The sequence below is a fragment of the Solanum lycopersicum genome, chromosome 11 (genome assembly GCF_036512215.1).
Source record: "Solanum lycopersicum chromosome 11, SLM_r2.1".
Classification (NCBI taxonomy): Eukaryota; Viridiplantae; Streptophyta; class Magnoliopsida; order Solanales; family Solanaceae; genus Solanum; species Solanum lycopersicum.
The window spans coordinates 58370518-58391868 of NC_090810.1; the positions used below are offsets into that span (position 1 = coordinate 58370518).

The 21351-nt window shown below is 36.6% G+C and overlaps 3 protein-coding genes across 10 annotated transcripts; all 3 read right to left on the reverse strand.

The window, feature by feature from the left end:
- Window positions 1-78: 78 nt before the first annotated feature.
- Window positions 79-6100, reverse strand: LOC101256349 (protein SUPPRESSOR OF K(+) TRANSPORT GROWTH DEFECT 1). 3 transcript variants are annotated; one of them, XR_003244370.2, is made up of 8 exons: window positions 5015-5917; window positions 3623-3728; window positions 1886-2115; window positions 1678-1746; window positions 1532-1606; window positions 1276-1374; window positions 994-1149; window positions 79-454 (listed from the first exon to the last, which is right to left on the reverse strand). XR_003244370.2 is itself a non-coding variant. In XM_004250998.5 (8 exons), exons 1-8 carry the CDS (start codon window positions 5481-5483, stop codon window positions 329-331), a joined length of 1299 nt encoding a protein of 432 aa, XP_004251046.1. In that variant the 5' UTR covers window positions 5484-6100; the 3' UTR covers window positions 79-328. The 3 variants fall into 3 exon arrangements, 2 of the variants coding, with proteins under 2 accessions (XP_004251046.1, XP_069147540.1); XM_004250998.5 differs by having other exon boundaries at window positions 1886-2084; window positions 5015-6100; XM_069291439.1 differs by lacking the exons at window positions 79-454; window positions 994-1149; window positions 1276-1374; ... (1 more) ...; window positions 1678-1746; window positions 1886-2115 and adding an exon at window positions 3396-3531.
- A 401-nt stretch (window positions 6101-6501) lies between these two features.
- Window positions 6502-12662, reverse strand: LOC101256646 (protein SUPPRESSOR OF K(+) TRANSPORT GROWTH DEFECT 1). Of its 6 annotated transcripts, none has more exons than XR_003244430.2 (8): window positions 11624-12623; window positions 10316-10421; window positions 8383-8612; window positions 8175-8243; window positions 8027-8101; window positions 7821-7919; window positions 7482-7637; window positions 6502-6979 (listed from the first exon to the last, which is right to left on the reverse strand). XR_003244430.2 is itself a non-coding variant. In XM_004250999.5 (8 exons), exons 1-8 carry the CDS (start codon window positions 12090-12092, stop codon window positions 6854-6856), a joined length of 1299 nt encoding a protein of 432 aa, XP_004251047.1. In that variant the 5' UTR covers window positions 12093-12662; the 3' UTR covers window positions 6502-6853. The 6 variants fall into 6 exon arrangements, 2 of the variants coding, with proteins under 2 accessions (XP_004251047.1, XP_069147541.1); XM_004250999.5 differs by having other exon boundaries at window positions 8383-8581; window positions 11624-12662; XR_011212465.1 differs by lacking the exons at window positions 6502-6979; window positions 7482-7637; window positions 7821-7919; window positions 8027-8101; window positions 8175-8243 and adding an exon at window positions 11459-11525 and having other exon boundaries at window positions 8481-8581; window positions 11624-12629.
- Window positions 12663-13407: 745 nt separating this feature from the next.
- LOC101267967 (protein ADP-ribosyltransferase PARP3) lies at window positions 13408-20224 on the reverse strand. Its single transcript, XM_004251329.4, has 18 exons — window positions 20120-20224; window positions 18597-18877; window positions 17482-17677; window positions 17280-17393; window positions 17147-17204; window positions 16994-17063; window positions 16737-16911; window positions 16500-16633; window positions 16186-16423; window positions 15971-16098; window positions 15816-15892; window positions 15582-15742; window positions 15284-15493; window positions 15074-15176; window positions 14897-14979; window positions 14629-14772; window positions 13877-14059; window positions 13408-13781 (listed from the first exon to the last, which is right to left on the reverse strand). Exons 1-18 carry the CDS (start codon window positions 20123-20125, stop codon window positions 13686-13688), a joined length of 2457 nt encoding a protein of 818 aa, XP_004251377.1. The 5' UTR covers window positions 20126-20224; the 3' UTR covers window positions 13408-13685.
- Between the last annotated feature and the right edge of the window lie 1127 nt (window positions 20225-21351).

A 21351-nucleotide genomic window follows, 5' to 3' on the forward strand; every position in this document is an offset into this window, starting at 1 on the left:
TGAAGCTTGCACCAGTCATGAACTTTGAGCACACTTTGAGTCAGTAACTTCAGAAGGTAAGTAGGAATGCTCATGAAATGATTACAAAGTAATTGCAATTAGTATTTTAAAAGGAAATACAACAAAAATACTAGCAAAATGTTCTGTCTTGACATTGATAAATACATGCAAAGCTAAAACTGATACAATCCAAGAAGGTAAACAATGTCAATCTCTCCCATTTGAAGAACCTTTGAAAATCGCAAATTTTTCAGACAAGTAGAAGGGAGAAAAAATACAAATCACGGCAACTCCAGGCGTAGTAGTTATCGGAAACACATCAATCTCTTCAACCTTCTTCTCCAAATTCCTTCGTGAATCTGTCATGCACTTCAAGGTCGGATTTACTAACTGTTGGCCTTTGACGAGCAAGAACCTTATCAAAATCAGTCTTTGTAATGGGTGGCGGGATGATCTGCAAGGGCATTAATCAGCAAGCTGTTTATAACTAGTCCCGGCAGATAAGGAGACAGTTTATGTAAAGCCATATCAGAACTTCAGACTAGAATATTTACTAGGTAATTCTTTTTCTAGAGCAGAGGATCTACCGGAAATTACCCCTCTCTACCTAACAAGAGTAGGGTAAAGTCTGCGTATACTCTACAATCCTCAGACCCTACTTGTGGGAGCACATCAGGTCTGTTGTCGTTGTTGTTAATTCTAATATCAGCTATTAGATGTAGTTCATTAAAAGCACAATCTCTTCTTACATTTTAGTTCAACAAAATCATATGATGTGCAGACCTTTATGCGAGAATCACATTTAATTACTGTATTACTAGTGAATCAAAAGAAGTCAAATTTCCAGACATGTGCAGTCGTACGCCCCGGCCCCAATATATTCCAGCTAAAACTCATAAGAACTTTTTTATTGAGAAAGGTAAAGTTGCAGCCAAATAAAAAAAACTACGTATGGCAGTGATCTCAAACTATAAATGTGTCCCAAATATCTACCTGGGACGCGAGTCCTTTAGCAGCAAGTTCCTGCATAGTTGTCTGCACAGCACCCCGTTGCTTCGGTCCGCATGGAATCCAGGTACCATTAGAAGTTTGAGTAAAGAACACAGCATCTTGTGTCTTACGTACAGGTTCAAATAGCACGTCCTTGACCTGTCCAAGAAGAATAAGTATATAATATATGACGAGAACATTGAGGAATTCCCGCCTTTGTTACCTCCAGTACAAACCAGACAAAAACATTGTGGGCATCAAGGCAAATTCATTAAGGAGACTTACACAAACAGAAACATCTGAACCAGAAAAACCTTCTGTCTTACGGGCCAGGTCTTCAAAGTCACACTCGTTCAAGTTATGGGGGGTATCACCTAAATGAACCTGCACGTGTAATGAGCCAATCTAAATAAATCTAGCTCTCACAAATCGACTTGCAATATATTTCCTTGAACTTCACTTTCCAAGAAAAATCACAGAACAGGATTTTACTTTGAACATTTTTTTTTATGAAGTAGTTTCATTTAAAGGCGGGATTTACTTTGAACATGTGTTGCCGTGCCTTCAAATCAGGGAGCGGAATGTAGATACGCTTATCAAATCTTCGCCGTATAGCCTGTAGAGGACAATTTCCGTCAGCAATAAATTTCTAAGATCCACAACTTTAAAGTGCAGATCATTCTTCACCTGATCTAGGGAATAGGGTGTATTTGTTGCCGCAAGTACAAGAACTTTATCATCATTGTGACCAACACCCTGAAAAAGCAAATTAAATAAGAAAAAGAAATCTATAGCCAAGGGGATTTCTCTTCATCTTTTCTTTCTGATAGGTCGAAGTTGGTTACGAGAGGTCCAGGAACCACATCATAGCTATGAAATATGATAGATCAATTACCTGCATCTGCACAAGGAGTTCTGTTTTAATACGTCGAGAAGCTTCACTTTCATTTCCTTCTCCTCGCTGCCCACACAAGGAATCAATTTCATCAACAAATATAATGGATGGAGCGCTTTCTCGAGCCATTTGGAAGAGGTTCGAAACTAGCTTTTCACTTTCACCCATCCACTTGGATACAAGGTCTGATGACGAGACACTGCACGAAAATAGCAGTTGGCACTCGCCAACTTTACAGCGTAAGCTCTTGAAAATGGGAAACTGAGAAAATAACTGACAAAGAACAGATACACGACGACTATATTCATGTTAGCAATTCATGTTTATAAGCCTCCATCAAGATGATTATGTGCAAATTTAAACGAGAAATTAGATAGTGCAAATGGAAGATATATTACCACTGAGAACTGCAGAGATTTCACAGAATACTTGCAGGTATAGAATCATTCAAGGAATCAGGAATCTTGACATCGCCCGCAAAATGGAAGCCGGGTATATTAGAATTTCAGGAAAAGGGTCATTGTACTATGTACATATTATATTTTGTTTCTAAAAAGGCATCAATCCAATAATATCACATTCTATAGCTTGGTTGTCTCTATTCACAAGATGTTAGGCATCCCAATAACCCCCACAACTCATTGGTCATCCCCTTATGCTAGACTATAGTCTTCACACCCTGAATACTTCCTAAGATACACATGCAAAGACATTTATATTATGACTTAAGGGTGGATGTACCTCTATGGCACAACTACTCCATAAAATTGGTACCAAGTCAAAACATTCAACACCCCTGGATACCAGACTATATTTATCAAGCAATTCCAACATCAGATTCTGTCTTAGATGTATAAATCTGCAAGTGATACACCACCGAGGGAGACAACCCAGATATGCCATTTCTGGAGGAAAAGAACCTCATGGGAGGTAGACACTCAAAAGAACCATAAAATCTCAACAAAAATAAAGCTAATACAAATACTATATTTTATGAGCAGACAGTCATTTCCCACAACAAATAAGGAGCAACACCCACGAAACTACAAGGCCAATGGATCATGACCAAGATGGTAAATTAGCAGGAGTTAATTGAGATTCAAACAAAACACAAACTTTTTGACGTACTGAGCATATAAAGAGGCTTACATCAGCCAACTCCACGCAAAGGCACAAGCACCATCCCACACTCCAAGAAGGAAAACAAAGGCAATGTAAAAGACTCCTAGTTGACTTGGATATTGAACCACATTCCGTATTTAGTCATTGAGCCCTTTTACGTTTCTTACTACTACTGATCCTTGACTCAAGCACCAAATTACATCAAAACATCGTTCATGCAAAGAAGAAAATAAACAAAAAAATATGAGAAAGGAAGGTCATAGAACTATAAAGATAAAGAAATTATGAGACAGGAAGGCCAAAAAAAAAAAATACAAAGGAAATTAAATAAGAACCTAACAAGAAAATGGTACATCTTCTCCCCCGACTTCTTATTGGTATTCTGAAATTTTCCTTTATAATCTTAAGGGATGCTAAGCAGATCCTCATTTTGCTCAAGATCTTTTTTTTCTTCACACATGATAGATGATATGATGTACAAAATTCGCAATTTAAATACAGCCTTTGGTATTACAAAATAAAAGCTGCAGTGAATCAGGAAATATCTGAAGTTAATAGCTTCGATTTGCTATAAAATGGACGACATAACACAATTGCATGTAGGAAGACAAATACCTAAAAAAAGTGGATTCCGCTTCAGTAGCAACAGCTTTCGCCAAGTAAGACTTTCCTGTCCCAGGAGGACCATAAAGAAGAAAAGCTCTCCATGGTCGCCTCTTTCCTGTAGGTACACGAGAAAGGAGAACAAAAACACTCAAACTGTTGTGAACAAAAGCACCCAAAAAATTGCTCAAGTTATGTCATGCACACGTTGCAGACCACTCAACCATCTCTAATATAACACACAGAGAAAAAGAATATAATACTCACAAGTTTTTTTTCCTTAATGATTTTTATCCCACTACAACTTTTTTGGTTGAGCTAGGAGGAGCTGTAACATGTATAAAGCGAAATTCCAAAAGAAAAAGCCAGACAACTAACTGTCTCTAATTGCTAAGCAAGGCAATTAACCAATCAGTCACCCAAGTATAGAAGACCATTTTCTCAAGATCACGCAGTCACAGGCGAAGAACTTCCACCTTCACATCAAGGCTCTTCAGGAATCTAGTCATGAGACTCTCAAAATTGTACCTAACGCCCTTTGGCAGCCTAGCCTTCTTCATTGTGGACTTCAGCATTTTCTTTACCGAACTTCACATTTCAAAACGCACGCACGGACGCGCTCACACAAATGTTGAGAGACATTTAGAATGTAGAGAAGTTAACTCATCCACAACAGCACTAATAACCTAAGAAATTCTTAAACATGCTCAACAAAAAGCAATTCATTTTTTTACTCATATTCAGCTATCCACAGACTAACCTGGCACATTGTGGTCCCCAAATTGAAAGGCTTAAAATATACAATTGGTAAAGACTTAAACCTACTTCTTTACAGAAGTTAAAAACTAGAACTATTGGAACCCATGTTACCCCAATTACGACATAAGTGTCTTCTAACTAATACTCCACAGTGTATGGTTTGCAACATAAAACTCCGTATAACTGCCTATAATACCCACTGCATAATAAGCACTATAATACCTTTAACATCATATTGCTACTTCCTTCATCCAAGAAAACTAAAGGCATAATACATAAACAGACGCTCAAACTTGGCCTCAGCTCTCACCTGGCAACTAAAGACTCCAACTTGTCCCCACTATGTCTCGTGGATACCCTGCACTGGTGTAGCTCTTAAATTATGTAGGTGTCCAGATGATCATTTTGTAAGTTAGAGTGTTCATCGGACACGGTGGAGACGAGTTGCAGTGTCAAGATGGAGTGCTTACTTTCTAGCTAAGGACATGTTTGAGTGTCTGTTTATGTATTATGCCAAAAAATAATTGTGTTTAAGCTACTTCAGAATCATAAGGAAACCATCAATCAAAGCAACAATCTTTACTAGCAAAATGCAGCAATTACAGACACAAAAAGAAAATCCAACAAAAGCTAACAGACACACACCTGTGAAGAACTGAGGGAATTTCACAGGCAAAATGACAGCTTCCTGCAACGCCTGTTTAGCACTCTCCAATCCAGCAACATCATTCCACTTCACATTAGGTTTTTCTCTAACAATTGCTGAATTAAGCCCAGCCCTTAGCTTAGACTGCTCAGGATCCTCACCATCCTCACCATCCTTAGGCTTAGTCTTAGGCTTAGCAATTACAGCAGCATCTCCTCCATTTGGACCAGGCCCACTCCCACCCTCATCCAACACAGCCCTAATCTCCTCCGCCCGGCGTAAATACTCTGTAAATTTCTGGGTAATTGCCTCCTTAATCTTAGGATTCTTCTCGTACTTCAAATGGGTCTTGAAGTACTCCAATGCATTCATATACAACGGAAATGCCTTTGCATAGTTTCCACTATTGTCCTCTTGCACTGCTTGCCTTACGTACTCAATTGCTTGCTCCTTGAAATTGCTATACATCTTCGATCATATAAAATAAAATAAACCACAATACTAACCAAGCAAATTTCAGGGTTTGATCAGAACTCAAAAGGGTGTCTGAAAAACTACCAAACTAACCAAGAAAATTAATGGGTTTTCATCAGAACTCAAAAGGGTATTCGAAAAAAGTTGATTTAAGAAAAAATATCCAATAAACAGTGCTCTGAGAAATGGATCTTTTTGAAGATTTTGAGCTTTTTTGGGTGGATTAGGAACCCTAAAAATTGGGGATTTTGGTTTTGGCTTAAGAAAAAGATTGATTAGAGATCGAAAGTTGGATTATGAAAGAAGAAAACATTTGAAAGAATCGTAATTTGTGAGTTTGAACGTTGAATTTACAGGGGAAAAGTGCTTTGTCGGCTTCTTTTAAGGAAGGAGAAAAGGCCTAAATATTGGTTTAAAATAGATTTTCGTTTTACAAATTACCAAACCTTTAAATTATATTAAATGTTATAGCTATTGTTTATCGAAATTTTAATTTAAAATCACAATCATATTTTTATCTATTTTTGCTATTAGCTTGATTTGTACTAAAAAATCATAACATATATTGATAAGTAAATATACAAAATGGAGTGAAAATTTTTGAAATGTATGAACTCAGAAATTGTATGTACTAACCCTATTTGTGTATACAAATGGACGAAAATATACAATTGTAGCCTCAACAGCAATCGAAACTATAGTTATAGAGCCTTATTATGTCTATTATATACGTTTCCTATTTCCAAAACTTTGTCAATAATTGTTTTCTTTGCGAAAGTGCTAAGTTAAACAGTGACAAATAAAAAATGAGCGACGGGAATATTATTTTACTAGAGAAGAGTTTGCCAAGAGCATAAGACTAATAACATCTTATTTCAGAAAATGAAGATCAGTTCCATCTCCAATACAACATACCATACCATTCAATATTAGTTACCATACTGAAATTAGAGTTATACTATTGCATTGTTTTACTGTTATTCTTGTTTCCTATAGATGATGACACAAATCAAACCCGTAACCTCCTTATCATATGACAACAACTTTACTAGTTATATGCCGAGGAAGCTCCCTTGGCCACAAGAAAAGAGAGGTTACCAACTTTGTTACTAATAGCAACAGTGGCTGACAAATTGTGAATTAAATAATTGCAGACAGAATTACAACCCAAGAAACTAGCAAAATGTACTGTCTTGACATTGGTAAATACATGCAAAGCTAAAACTGATACAACCCAAGAAGGGAAACAATGTCAATCTCCCATTTGAAGAGCCTTTGAATAATGCGAATTTTTTCAGACAAGTAGAGGGGAGAAAGAACGCAGATCATGGAAACTCCAGGTGTAGCAGTATACATCAATCTCATCAACCTTCTTCTCCAAACTCTTTTGTGAATCTGTCATGCACTTCAAGGTCGGATTTACTAACCGTTGGCCTTTGACGAGCAAGAACCTTATCAAAGTCTGTCTTTGTAATGGGGGGCGGTATGATCTGCAAAGGCATTAAGCAGCAGGATGCTTAGCTAGTCCAGCCCGTTAAGATGACAATTTATCCAAAGCCATATTAGAACTTCAGACTAAAAGATTACTAGATGATTCTAATATCAGCTACTGAGACACGGGTCTGTCACAAATAGCCTATCTACCTTCATAAGGTAGGGGTAAGGACACTATCCTCCCCCGACCCACTTGTGAGGATCAGACCGAGTATATTATTGTTTGATTCTAATATTAGCTACTAATTCTTCCTTTTTCGGGGTAATCAAGCTATTCAGAATTGACACTTACAGATGTAGTTCAGTAAATCTTACATTTTAGTTCAACATAACCATATGATGGGTAGACAGTAACGTTAGAATCATATTTAATTATTGCATTACTAGTGACTCGAAATAAATCAAGATTCCAGACATGTGCAGTATTTGGCTAAGTGACCAGATTAAAAATTAATTATGGCAGTGATCTTGAACAATAAATATATCCCAAAGATCTACCTGGGATGCAAGTCCTTTAGCAGCAAGCTCCTGCATAGTTGTCTGCACAGCACCCTGTTGCGTTGGTCCGCATGGTATCCAGGTACCATTAGAAGTCTGAGTAAAGAATACAGCATCTTGTGTCTTACGTACGGGTTCAAATAGCACATCCTTAACCTGTCCAAGAAGAGAAAGTATATAAATATATTAGGAGAATAAAGAGGAACTGCCCCCTTTTTTCTTTCAGTGTTAGCAAATTCAAGTGGATTGGTGTAGGAGAGGGTCTCTTCCAACTACAAACTCACAAACAACATTTCGGGCATAAAGTCAAATTCATTAGGGTCCAGAGTCCAGACTTACACAAACAGAAACATCGGAACCAGAAAAACCTTCTGTCTTACGGGCCAGGTCTTCAAAGTCACTCTCGCTTAAGTTATGAGGGGTATCACCTAAATGAACCTGCACGTGTAACAAGCCAATCTAAATAACTCTAGCTCTCACAAGTCAAGCTGCAGTATATTTCCTTGAACTTCACTTCCCAAGAAAAATCACAGAACGGGATTTACTTTGAACATGTGTTGCCGTGCCTTCAAATCTGGGAGCGGAATGTAGATACGCTTATCAAATCTTCGCCGTATAGCCTGTAAAGGACAATTTCGGTGTCAGCAATAAATTTCTAAGATCCACAACTTTAAAGTGCAGATCATTCTTCACCTGATCTAGGGAATAGGGTGTATTTGTTGCCGCAAGTACAAGAACTTTATCATCATTGTGACCAACACCCTGAAAAAACAAATTAAATAAGAAAAAGAAATCTATAGCCAGGGGAATTTATCTTCATCTTTTCTTTCCGATAGGTCGAAGTTGGTTATGAGAGGTCAAGGAACCACGTCATAGCTATGAATTATGATAGATCAATTACCTGCATCTGCACAAGGAGTTCTGTTTTAATACGTCGAGAAGCTTCACTTTCGTTTCCTTCTCCTCGCTGCCCACACAAGGAATCAATTTCATCAACGAATATAATGGAGGGAGCGCTTTCACGAGCCATTTGGAAAAGGTTTGAAACTAGCTTTTCACTTTCACCCATCCACTTGGATACAAGGTCCGATGACGAAACACTGCATGAAAATAGCAGTTGGCACTCGCCAACTTTACAGTGTAAGTTCTTGAAAATGGGGAACTGAAAAAATAACGGACAAAGAACAGACACATGATGACTATATTCATGCAAGGAACTCATGTTTATATGCATCCATCAAGATGGTCATGTGCAAGTTTAAAAGAGAAGTCAATAGTACAAATGGAAGATTTATTACCACTGAGAACTGCAGAAGATTAGAATATTTGCAGGTATAGGATCATTTGAGGACGCAGGCATCTTGAAATCTCCCACATAATGGCAGCACAGAATATCACAATTTCAGGAGAAGGGCCCATTAAACATATTACTTTTTGCTTCTAGAAAGACCTCAACATATTGCATGATTTCACATGCTATCCCTTGGTTTTCACAATTCAGGAAATGTTTGGCACCCCAATAACCCCCACAGAAGTTCGGTGACAGGACATATTTTTTTGCTGTTGGGGGGGTTAGCCTAAAAGAACAACTACTACGAAGCAAAAGCTCTACATGTTGACCTTCATTGGAGGTCTTCGCAACAAAACAAAACTGATGAATCTTTGATTGTATAATCCTACTAAAATTTTATTATTGTAAGCTTGTTATTGAAATTACTGCAATCACAAACAAGGCCTTAACTGAAGGTTCAATTTGACTCCGCTCTACATCAACATTGCATGATATACTGGTCTTATTTTAAGATTCATGGGTTAGCATCACTAGCATTGGTGTGAGACGTGTCTACCAAACTGGAGATATACAAGATGATCTCATCCAGAGGTTAAAATCAGGATAATGCTGAGACATTTATTAAATAAGGTGGTTTAGTAGTGTTTTTCCAAATATATCCTTATACTCTATCTTCTAAGTAGTGTTCAATTTTTCAAAAGACATTTATTAAATAAGGTAGTTTAGTAAACTACACATTATATTTATCGATTTCTTAATGGACATGATTTTTGCCAAGGTGACACTTATTTTGGGATGGAGGGAGTATAATTACTGATCACACAACATCTCCCACAACAGATAAGGAGCAACACCCATGAAACTACAGAGCCCTTTTAACTCATGGATCATGAACAAGATGGTAAATTAGCAAGAGCTAATTAAGATTCTAACGAAACAAAACATTCTGGGCATATTGAGTATATAAAGAGGCTTACATCAGCCAACTTGAAAGGCACAAGTACCATCCCACACTCCAAGAAGGAAAACTCAGGCAATGTAAAAATTTCCTAGTTGACCTTGGATATTGAATCACATTCTGTATTTAGTGATTGAGCCCTTTATGTTCCTTATTACTTCTGATTCTTGATAAAGGAACCAGATTACATAAAAACATCATCTATGAAAAGAAGAAAATCAACACAAATTATGAGAAAGAAAGGTCATAAAAACTATACAGATAATAATTTATGAGAATGGACGGCCAAAAGATAAACTATACAGAAAATAAAATAAAGAACCTAACAATCAAATGGCCAAAATCAGTTGCATTTTCTCCCCAGACTTCTTTCTAGGGCTGCTAAGCAGATTCTCATTTTGCTTGAGATCTTTTTCATTTACTAATGACAGGTGATATAATGTACCAAATTTGCAATTTAAGCCTCTGTTTTTTCCAAAATAAAAGCTGCAGTTAATCAGGAAATACCTGAAGTTGATAGCTCCGATTTGCAGTAAAATGGACAACATTATAAACAAACACAATTGCAAGTAGGAGGACAAATACCTAAAAAAGGTGGAGTCAGCTTCAGTAGCAACAGCTTTGGCCAAGTAAGACTTCCCTGTCCCAGGAGGACCATAAAGAAGAAAAGCTCTCCACGGCCGTCTCTTGCCTGTAGGTACATGAGAAAGGAGGAAAAAAGCACTCAAATTGGTGTGAACAAAAGCACCCAAAGAATTACTCAAGTTATGTGATGCGCACATCGCAAAACTACTCAACCATCTCTCATGTCCCATTAAGAGAAAAAGAACATAAAACTCACAAGTTTTTTTTCCTTAATGATTTTTATCCCACTACAACTTTTTTGGTTGAGCTAGGAGGAGTTGTAACATGAATCCTGGACCAACTATAAAGAGAATTCCATATTATGGGATTTACTCGGAGATCACCTCCCGTGCCAATGCAATTAACTATTCAGTCTCCCAAGTATATAAGACAATTTTCTCACAAATATGCAGTCACGGGCAAAGAATACCCACTTTCTTTGCCGAACTTCACATTTTCAAAATGCACACATAAACACCCACACACAAATGGTAAAGAGTTGTAAGGCATTTAGAATGTAGAGAAAATAATCATCCACAACATAACTAATAATCTAAGAACTCCTACATATGCTCAACAGAAAGCATTTTCATTTTCTTCTCACATTTGGTTATCCATAGACTAACCTGGCCCTTAGCGTTCCCCAAATTGAAATGCTTTAAAACGTTCAATAGGTAAATACTCAAACTTACTTCAAGTTAAAAACTATAACTATTGGAACCAATGTAACCCTGACATAAGTGAAAATCTTTCTAACTAGTAGTCGGAAGTGTTTGGTTTGCAACATAAAACTCTGTATAACTGCCTGTAGTTCCCACTTCCCACTGCATAATAAGCACTATAATCCCTTAACAACACCTAACATCTTATTGACTTATTTCTACTTCATTCACCCAAAAGAAATAAGGCATAATTCATAAACTATACACTAAAACTTGATCTCACCTAGCAAGTAAGCACTCCAACTTTGAGAGTGCACATCAAGACGCCTCGGCTGACTTAGGAGGTGTCTAGATGGCCATCTTGTAAGTTGGAGTGTTTATCGGACATAGTGGAGACAAGTTGAAGTGTGTAGATGTGCATATGCAAGGTTGGAGAACTTACTTGCTAGCTAAGACCAAGTTTGAGCCTCTGTTTATGTATTATGCCAAAAACGATTGTGTTTAAGCTACTTCATAATCACAAAGCAAACCATCAATTAAAGCAACAATCTTTACTAGCAAAATGCAGCAATAACACAAAAACAATCCAACAAAAGCATACACACACCTGTGAAGAACTGAGGAAATTTCACAGGCAAAATGACAGCTTCCTGCAACGCCTGTTTGGCACTCTCCAATCCAGCAACATCATTCCACTTCACATTAGGTTTCTCTCTTACAATTGCTGAATTAAGCCCAGCCCTAAGTTTAGACTGCTCCGGATCCTCCCCATCCTCACCATCCTTAGGCTTAGTCTTAGGCTTAGCAATCACAGCTGCATCTCCTCCATTTGGACCAGGCCCACTCCCACCCTCATCCAACACAGCCCGAATCTCCTCCGCCCGGCGTAAATACTCAGTAAATTTCTGGGTAATTGCCTCCTTTATCTTAGGATTCTTCTCGTACTTCAAATGGGTCTTGAAGTACTCCAATGCATTCATATACAACGGAAATGCCTTTGCATAGTTTCCACCATTGTCCTCTTGCACTGCTTGCCTTACATACTCAATTGCTTGCTCCTTAAAATTGCTATACATCTTCGATCATATAAAAAAAAAAACCAAGAAAATTTCTGGGTTCTGATCAGAACTCAATAGGGTGTCCGAAGAACCACACAATTAACCAAACAAATTTATGGGTTTTGATCAGAACTCAACAGGGTGTTCCGAGAAACCACAAAACTAGCCAAAAAACTTTCTGGGTTTTGCTCAGAACTCAAAAGGGTGTTCAGAAAGGAAGCTGATTTTAGAAAAAATCGTGTGAACAGTGTCCTAAGTAATGGATCTTTCTGAAACTTTTGAGCATTTTTTTTTTTTGTGGATTAGGTGATAGATATGAACCCTAGAAATAGGGGATTTTTGGCTAATTCAATTGAAAGATTGATTAGAGATCAAATTAAGGAGATCGGAAAATACTTGAAAAAATCGAAATTTGAGAATTTGAAAGTTGAATTTACAGGGGAGAAGAGGATTACAAGTTTGAAAGTATCCAATTTACAGGAGAAGAGGATTACAAGTTTGAAAGTATCCTACAGGAGAAATGTTTTGCCATACGCGTGAGATACACGTAAGGCTGCCTACTCAGGAATCATACATGTTATTATTTGTATCGTGGAGTCTAAAAATAATAGAATATAATAAATTTTACTCGTAGGTCGTAAAAATATAGATAGAAAGTGATAGAATATAATAAATTTTACTCGTAGGTCGTAAAAATATAGATAGAAAGTGAAGTGAGATTGTTTTTGGTGGATTCTCTACTATGTAAAACAAATTATATTCAGATGGAATGAAAAAATATATAAAAATAAAAATGATAAGACAATGAAATAATATGAAATGAGGAAACGTACAATATAAGCCTATCAAACAAACCTAACCCTAGTTTTATTGACAGGAAAAACAAGGTTGAACAAGCTTTACGTTAATCCATATTGACTAATCGAATAAGCCTACATTGATCGGTCAAACAAGCCTAACCAAGCCCATATTAACCAACTAGACGGAACGAGCCTAGATCAACAAACCTAACCCTAACTCATATCAACCAACTGAACATGCCTAGTATGTACCTATTGGGCCTAACTATAAATCATATTAACCGACTAAACAAGCTTAACCCATAGATGGGGCCTAACCGTAACTAATATTAACCGCCCAAACAACGCTAACCAATAATAACCCATGCCTAGTATGTACCTATTGGGCCTAACCCTAACTCATATTAACCTTGATGAGACAAGCTAAGCTAAACTAGGCTGGCCTAGCCCATACTAACGATTCATTCATAATTTTAACTTACAAATGAACATGCTAGTCAAAAGAACACATGGACTAAGAAGAAGAAAAGATGTAGAACCTAATACTTGATCCACATAGCATATACTATAGCACTTAGCTGCAATATATACACAAAATTGTTCCCAAGCACCTAACCGGAATCAAGAACCAAACATCCACAACTACAAAAACAAACTTCCTATGATTTACTTGGACATCTAACAAACAAGTTCCCACATCCTATTGCCCCAAAAAGTACTACAAAATCCCATAACAAAGTCTTGATTAGAGAACAGGCAAAATGTCCATGTACAACAACCCTTCTCTGGTCTTCCTTCACTTTTTCGTCGGTTACTCCTCGGGCTGCTGCTCAGTCTCGAGCTCAACTGCTTCATACTCAACGTCTTTCTCCTCGAATTTCACCTCCACCAAGAACCTTATGCTTACCTACACAATAAAAACAGAAGATCAGTAAACACCATATATACTTTGCCTATTGAAACTTGATTAAAACCATCTTTTTTTCTCATCATTATAAGTACCTGTTGTGGATCATATACAGCATATTCGTTGTACTCGAGAGGGCTTTCCTTGTGCTCTGATGGAATTAACTTGCCACAAGGGACATTAATGTTGTCCTTCCACACAAAATGCTCCGACTCGTCTGTTTTCTTCTTGCCAAGCCCTTTAGCTCCAATCCCCTTCTCCTCCAGAGATTTAGTGTCCTGCATTTGGTACAAAATTCGACGTTAGCTCTGACCACCACCGTACTTGCAGCTCTATACCACACTCCCAACTTGTTCCAGCCTGGTACATCCGGAGTCTGAGAGAAGTAGAGTTAGCACTAAGCTCAATACCGCAACCCAACTTGCTGTGGCCCCGAGTCAATCCGGAGTCATAATAAGTAGGCTAGCCTCCATCCCCAAGTCAGTCAACTTGTTCCATCCCTGAGTCAGTCCAGAGTCAAATACAAATAGCTGGCAAGTTTAGGGACCCAGCATGTGAGCAAGTTACTTTGGCACGTATGAGCAGCAGTCACGAATCGTAAGTTCAAGCCAAAAGAGAGAGATGGAGGTGAGAAAAGAGTTGACTAAGAACCTAAGACCAGACAAAAGAGACACGGAAGATACGGGATGATAGGGGCGACAGCCGACTATCGGTTCTTACTGCCTACTCAAGAAAAGAGATGGCCAAAAGACAGTGGATGATAGGTTAGGGATGGCCAACCTCGACTGTCCAAGTTAGATCCTCAGCAACAGAAAAATCTAAAATCAATTAGCATTTTCTACAGTACCTCAGGTGGACTGGAGAACTCTTGAATTTCTTCTCCCAGTGAGGCAACAGCCAAAACCAAGAAACCTTCTGGCCTATCTACAGCTGTGAATCCATATCTGGCTGCTTCTGCTGCAGCATCCGAACAAACGATGGCTCTTCCAAACTGCAAAAAAACAACAATATATAAACCCCAAAGAAGTTCTTCCCTGCCCGAAAAGGAAAACAGACTTGCAGAAAATAACACGACACTTTGACAAAATAAATGTTATATGCCCTGCTGAACATACCATGTAACCTGGTACAGGAAGTGAGCAAGTTGAAGGCAAGAATCCCAACTGCAAGTGTCTCAATAGATTTGAACTCCTAGTCCCTGCAAGCAAAGAGTAAGTAATGCACATATTGTTATTTTAAGGTCTATCCATTCAGTCGCAATAAGATCGAATCTTGATCCAAGAATCACTTACCACACCATAGCAGAACCTTGTTGGGCAATTTCTTGATGTCATCAAGAGAGGGGCATGCACTTGCTTCAACAGCAAAGATATTCTGAACCGATACACCATAGCTCTGAAGAAAACAGATAACCTCACCTCAGATCAAAGCTACAGATATTTCGTAATGAACCGATATCCAAAATGGACTTGACGTATGGAGACTGAGTGAAATGATCTTACAACATCGGCAATGCTCACTGGTTCATAAGTTTTGTCCAGGTACTTCACTATCATTTTGTAGTCATCTTCCTCTTTCTCAAGAGGTGAAAGAGAACAATTTAGCTTCATATAACGCTCAAAAAGAGGATCGTCCAACGTTGAGCCTGACATATCACCTATAAGACGGGAGGCAGTATTGATATCTCGAATCGCCTCATAAGAAGAAACACCCTAAATTTTCACAATACAGAAACACATTAATATATTATCATATGACACGTCTATAAGAGGAACTCAAAACCCTCTAATATGCAATTACCTGGTCTGCAAGTTCTTCATAGTCTTTAAAGGGAAAGGGCCTTGTAGTCGGTACGAGAGTGAACCATCTTTGGGTGAAATCGGCCCAAGCGGCGTCTGCTTTGTTCCCCGTTGGCGTTGAAGATTTCAGTTTCTCCGCAAATTCTTTGAGGGTATCCTCACCTGTATGGTTGCAAAGTTACTTAAAATGTAGCCAATCGCCAGCGGAGAATGCACAAAGACGAGAAAGACTAACATCTTCTCAAATGAAGATCAGTAACCATCCCGATAGGAATCTCAGGTGAATCATATCCCATCTCCATTAGAGCATACCTTCATTCAACAGATAACAGTACGAGTCACGTACACATGTAAACAAACAACAAAAAGAGTAATCCTATAGGACATTACCGGTAAATCTCCTGGCTACAGAGGACTTTCATTAAATTTGCTACCTTCGGATCAAGCTTACTATGTGAAGCAGCAACCCCGAGTTGCCTAAGGCCTAGTCCGCCATACCTTACTTCAACGCCATCATCCTACAATTCACCACATCTTTTATACTTAAAACTGAACAATCGAAACACCAAAAATACTTTATTCCAGGAAGTAAATAGAGCACACACAATATCAATAGGGAAGAACTTCATATTTTTCTTATGAATCTTCTTCTCTCTTTCCCATGGTTCGAACTGATCTCCCGTCAGTTCTTCAAAGAGCTTTGCGAATTCTCTAATAGCATCGTTCACGTTTTCCCATTCCTCCAACTTGTCATCTGCTCTGGGGCTGTTACCAATTTTTCCCTTCCTGTAATAAAGGTACAACCGATTCTCTCGCGCCACGATAAGTTGCATAATGCAGAAGCTTCACCATTTTAAACATTCTATTAGTTACTACATTGAAATTATAAAAGAAAAAAATATTAGTTCTTGATCCGTACTCGTTCAGGTTCCTCCCTTGATCACAAACAGTAAGAGCACAATTGTACAATATGCCATCTTTCTCTAAAATTTTTCCACCTTCATCCTGCAGCTTACTGTCGATATGCACAGCTCTCTTTCCAAACACTTTTAGCTACAACCATGTCAAACCAATTTTGGCAAATAACTATAAGTTTCAGTGTAAAAGATCGAAAAGGAAACCGATCACTATTGAATACAAAAGCCTGCAATAGTACCTCAGCTGTTAAGGTTTCAAGTGCCACCACACTGGAATCTTGCTGATCTAGTGCAAGACCTTTCCCCTCTACCGCAATGTCACTGGCAATATCGTATGCATCTAATGTTTCAGCTTGTTTTTTCTCGATGCTATCGGTCAGCCAAGCCTCCCTCACTACTGGGATACCCCTCTCCCTGAGGAACATACAGCACCTAGCTGTGAGATATAATCGCCAACACTAACCGGATTCATGCAAAAAAAATATTTTACACATACACTGCTTCAGCTACTTTTGACGAGCCACCGCGATCACGCTCCGAGGGAGAAACCACAAGGCATGTTGCCCCTGCCAAAAGGGAAAGCCATTTTAGTCTTTAAGATTGCAATCGAAGTCATTGCATCAAATCAACATATGGTTTGGATCATTACCAATAACAGAATTAGCCACTTTCCCTCCATTTTTCTCGATCTTTTTCTTCCAATATTGCTGTAGAGAAAAAGTCCTCATGTCATACAATGCACTTTAATAACATAAATATACGGAAATAATGTATATACATACATGTGTTCGAGAAAGACGGCCTGAAAGAGCAATCATCATTCCTACAAATGGTTTATCCACTGAAGCTATTTCTCGCTTGGGACGACTTTTTGGGTCCCTATGTTTCTCAATTAGCTATCATATTAACATGAATAAATAGTCAACTTAGATCATTGTACCTGTATTATACAGCAAGTTATGAATGTAAAGAAGTGTTCGGCACCTCGTAGACGGGAGTTTTTCCAATAGATTCGGGGATATTTATAGGCTCCTCTCTTCTTGGTGGAGACCTAGTGCTGTAGACACAACTGGACCACTCACTATATGCTCCCTCGCAATGATAGCTGTCACCAGACAACTCTAACTTGCCACCACAAACTGGACAATCGCCGACAGGACCATAGAATAGTATGTCTTGGCTAACAAGCATAGTTCAGTAAGTTCATTTTACACAACATTCTCTAACAAGCATAGTTCGATAAGAAACCATATTATAAACTGAACTGTTGCAACACTTCAAATCTCTTTATACAAACGTGTAAACCGAAATCCTGTTATTAGGTATCCAAAAATATAAACTCGTATCCAATTCGAACTCGTAATGATTTTGACGACCTAAAAATCATTTATGTGGTTACAGATATCTCAAACAAAATGAAAGTTCAAAGTTAAATTGTTTCCGAGTAAGGAAGTCTGACTTCCTAGAACAAACTAAAAAGGAAAGCGTACCACATAAATTTAGCTTAGCTTACTATCAGACATTTGTGTGACTATATGGTAAGTATCTCGATGGATCAAAATGAAAAATTCGAAGTTGAATAGTACTAAGTTAAAACTTTTTTAGAACAGATCTTAAAAATGAAAACACACTGGTTAGAGAAAGTAACAACGTAAAACAAAGCTAAAACTATGTTAATAGTGTAAAGATTCAACCAAAATTATGGTAACTACCCTACTAAGCGCAAAATCTTACAAACCAAGAGAGCGTAACTTAAACAAACGAACAATAACAACATACCCCGTGAAATCCCACAATCCCACGGGTGGAGTCCGGGGTCGAAAGAGGATATGGTTAAGCTAAACTACGCAACACAAAAAATGAAATCTCGCAAATGGATTTGCTTTGAAGTGGATAGAGTGTACACACACCTAAAAGTTGGCTATCACGTCATGATATAGTGTATCAGATGCAATCTATCTCTATTCCCGACTTAAACGAACCTAACCTTTTAGGCAAGGAGGTAGAGAGGTTGTTTTCCGAATGATCCTCAACTCAAACACTTAAAAAACACTACAAAAAAGAAGCATAACAAATTAAGAAAGATGAATGTGACAAACCATCTAGGAACAACAGCCTCATCAGCTATTGAAGCATCCCGGGCATTGGCTTCGAGAATTTCGCGCATTTGTTTGATGGAGAGATGTTCTCTTGTCTCTCTACAGAACTTCTCAAATTCAGCTGCCACATCTGCAGCATTCGATCTTCCATTAACCTTATCTTTATCCTCGCCTTCATTGGCGATCTTCGGCTTCTTTGGCGCCGCCTCAGCCTTTTGCTTTCTTGTAGTAACTTTCTTCTCTTCATCACTTGCATGAGAGTGAGACCTTTTCTCATGAACCTTCACAAAAAAAAAAAATTAACAAACAATAACCATATTTAGTTCGTTTCATTTCAATTTGTTCATCTTTAATTAAAAAAAAACAGTAATCCTACTTAATCTGTTTCAATTTATTTGTCTTATTTTATTTATTTTTTTAAATGAGCGTCTGTCACACTTCTTTTGGTATGGCAGGTACTTATCTTATTTTCAAAAAATAGATATCTTGCAACATTTATCTAGACTTTCAAAAGTATTTAGTAGGATCATTCTGTTGGGGTATAGAACTTAAACTCGATCTTAAGACTTCCTATATAATCTGAAGATACGAAAATTGAGGTACATGTTACATGTATCACGTCCAATCAAATTAAAAAACACAAAATGAAATTATAAGCACAAGATGTCATCATTTCACAAGATTTCTTCCAATATTTGGTTTATGGTAATAGTGGCCCACAATAGTTACTCCCTTTGTTTTAATTTATTCGACTTAAAATTAAACTTAATTTTTCCAGACTTATTAAGTTAAAAGTCATAAGTTTGAAAACCCAAGCTATTAACTTTCTAAATTTTTTGGTACTCTTACGGCCTTAAGAAGTGTTCAAAAACACTTTTAAGAGTTATTCAAAAACTTTCAAAGCTAAAATTAGTTTAAAAGTAAAAAATCACTGAAAATAAGTCCCTTTTTTTGGGTAAACGCGAAAGTAAATGATCGAAATTCAAAAACACACTCCAAATAAACTAAGATTCAATTACCCAAACTTAATTTTTTATATATTTTTATATGTTCCTGACACCGTAACTCCACAGAGTTTGAGAGTGAAAGTTTAAACGCCACATAAGCAGCTAAAAAGAGGTAAAAAATTACTAAGATTCAATTACCCAAACTTAATTTTTTATATATTTTTATATATACCTGACACACTCCGTAACTTCAGGGAGTTTGAAAGTGAAAGTTTGAACGCCATATGAGCTAAAAAGACGTAAAAAATTACAAAAAGAATTCAAGCCGATAAAACCTTAGTTTAATTAAAGTTAAGGAGCGCGTCAAACTTCGACGATAGTCTAGGACTTTGTGCCTTACCCTTTTTAAAGAAAATATCAATCTCAAACTTTCCAAATAGTAATAACAAGAATTAGAGACATTCAATACATTTAATTTATGACAAGACTCAAAAATCATAGAATACATTTTAGAGATGTTTTGTTAACATATTGAAAAATTAAACTATAAAAGTTTTATAAAGAGCTAGAACAAACCTTCATCTTCAAAATTTTGTCACTTGTGAAAAATTCTTCAAATTATATCAAAGAAACCAAACTTGCAAAAGACATAAAGAAAACAAAAAATATAAGAGAATTATGTCTCTTTTTTACATTTACATACAGACACCTACGTGTAATTTATTTTGGATTTCAAAATCTATCTGTCTCACAATGGAGCTAACAGGTGTACTAGTATAACCTCCTTGCTTGACACATGTTTTCACCTCCGCTCGTTTAATTTATTTGTTTGATTTTAACTTGATTACGAAATAATTAAGAAAGTTTAGAAGATAAATTCGTGATTTTAAATTAAAGAGATGTAAAGTATATCAAGATGTCATGATTTTTAACAAGTTAGAATTAAAGAGTTGATAAATCGAAAAAAGGATAATTTTTTAAAAACAAACTTAAAAAGTAAGATAAATAAAATAAATTAAAATTATGAAAAAAAAACAAATTTTTCGTTTTTTTTTTTTTTTTTACTAGACATGTGAAGTTATCATCTCTTATCAACAATATATATTTTTAATATATTGTCCACTAAAATTAAAGTATTAAAATATATAGAAAGAAATTATATGATGTATTTTTATTTTTATTCTAGAACACAATGGGAGGTAAAATTTATTCGCATCGACTGTTAATATCAAGTTAATTTGTGCATGTTAAGTATTTAAATTCATACATTATTTTTATATTATTAAATCATATAATAATACATTTTACATTGGCTTGATATAAATACGCAAAAATAAATATTTTCCCAAAATTGAGTCTTACTTTTTCATTTTAATTAATTATACTGACCTACAAATTTAAAAGAAATTGCAATTAGATATTGTAGTCTACTTCATTCCATTTATTTTTGTAGGAAATTCGAAAGTCATAATTGAAATAAATTATAAATATTTATATGAATATATATTCCAAAAAATTAAATAAGCTAAGGTAACCTTATAAATCTATACTTAGTTTTCACTTATTTAAACTCTTGGGGGTTAATTTTTATTTATAACAAATATTAATTACTTTCAACAACACTTGCAAATTAAATTTCATTTTCAATTTATTTGACACACGTTTATTTACCTCTCAAGTCTCAATATGTACTACTATATTGCTATTAATTTTTCATTTTTAATTAGACTTGATTTTAAGTTAAAATAAAAATTTTCTGACATGAATAAAAATAAATTGAGTAAATAAATATCAAATATAAATATTTT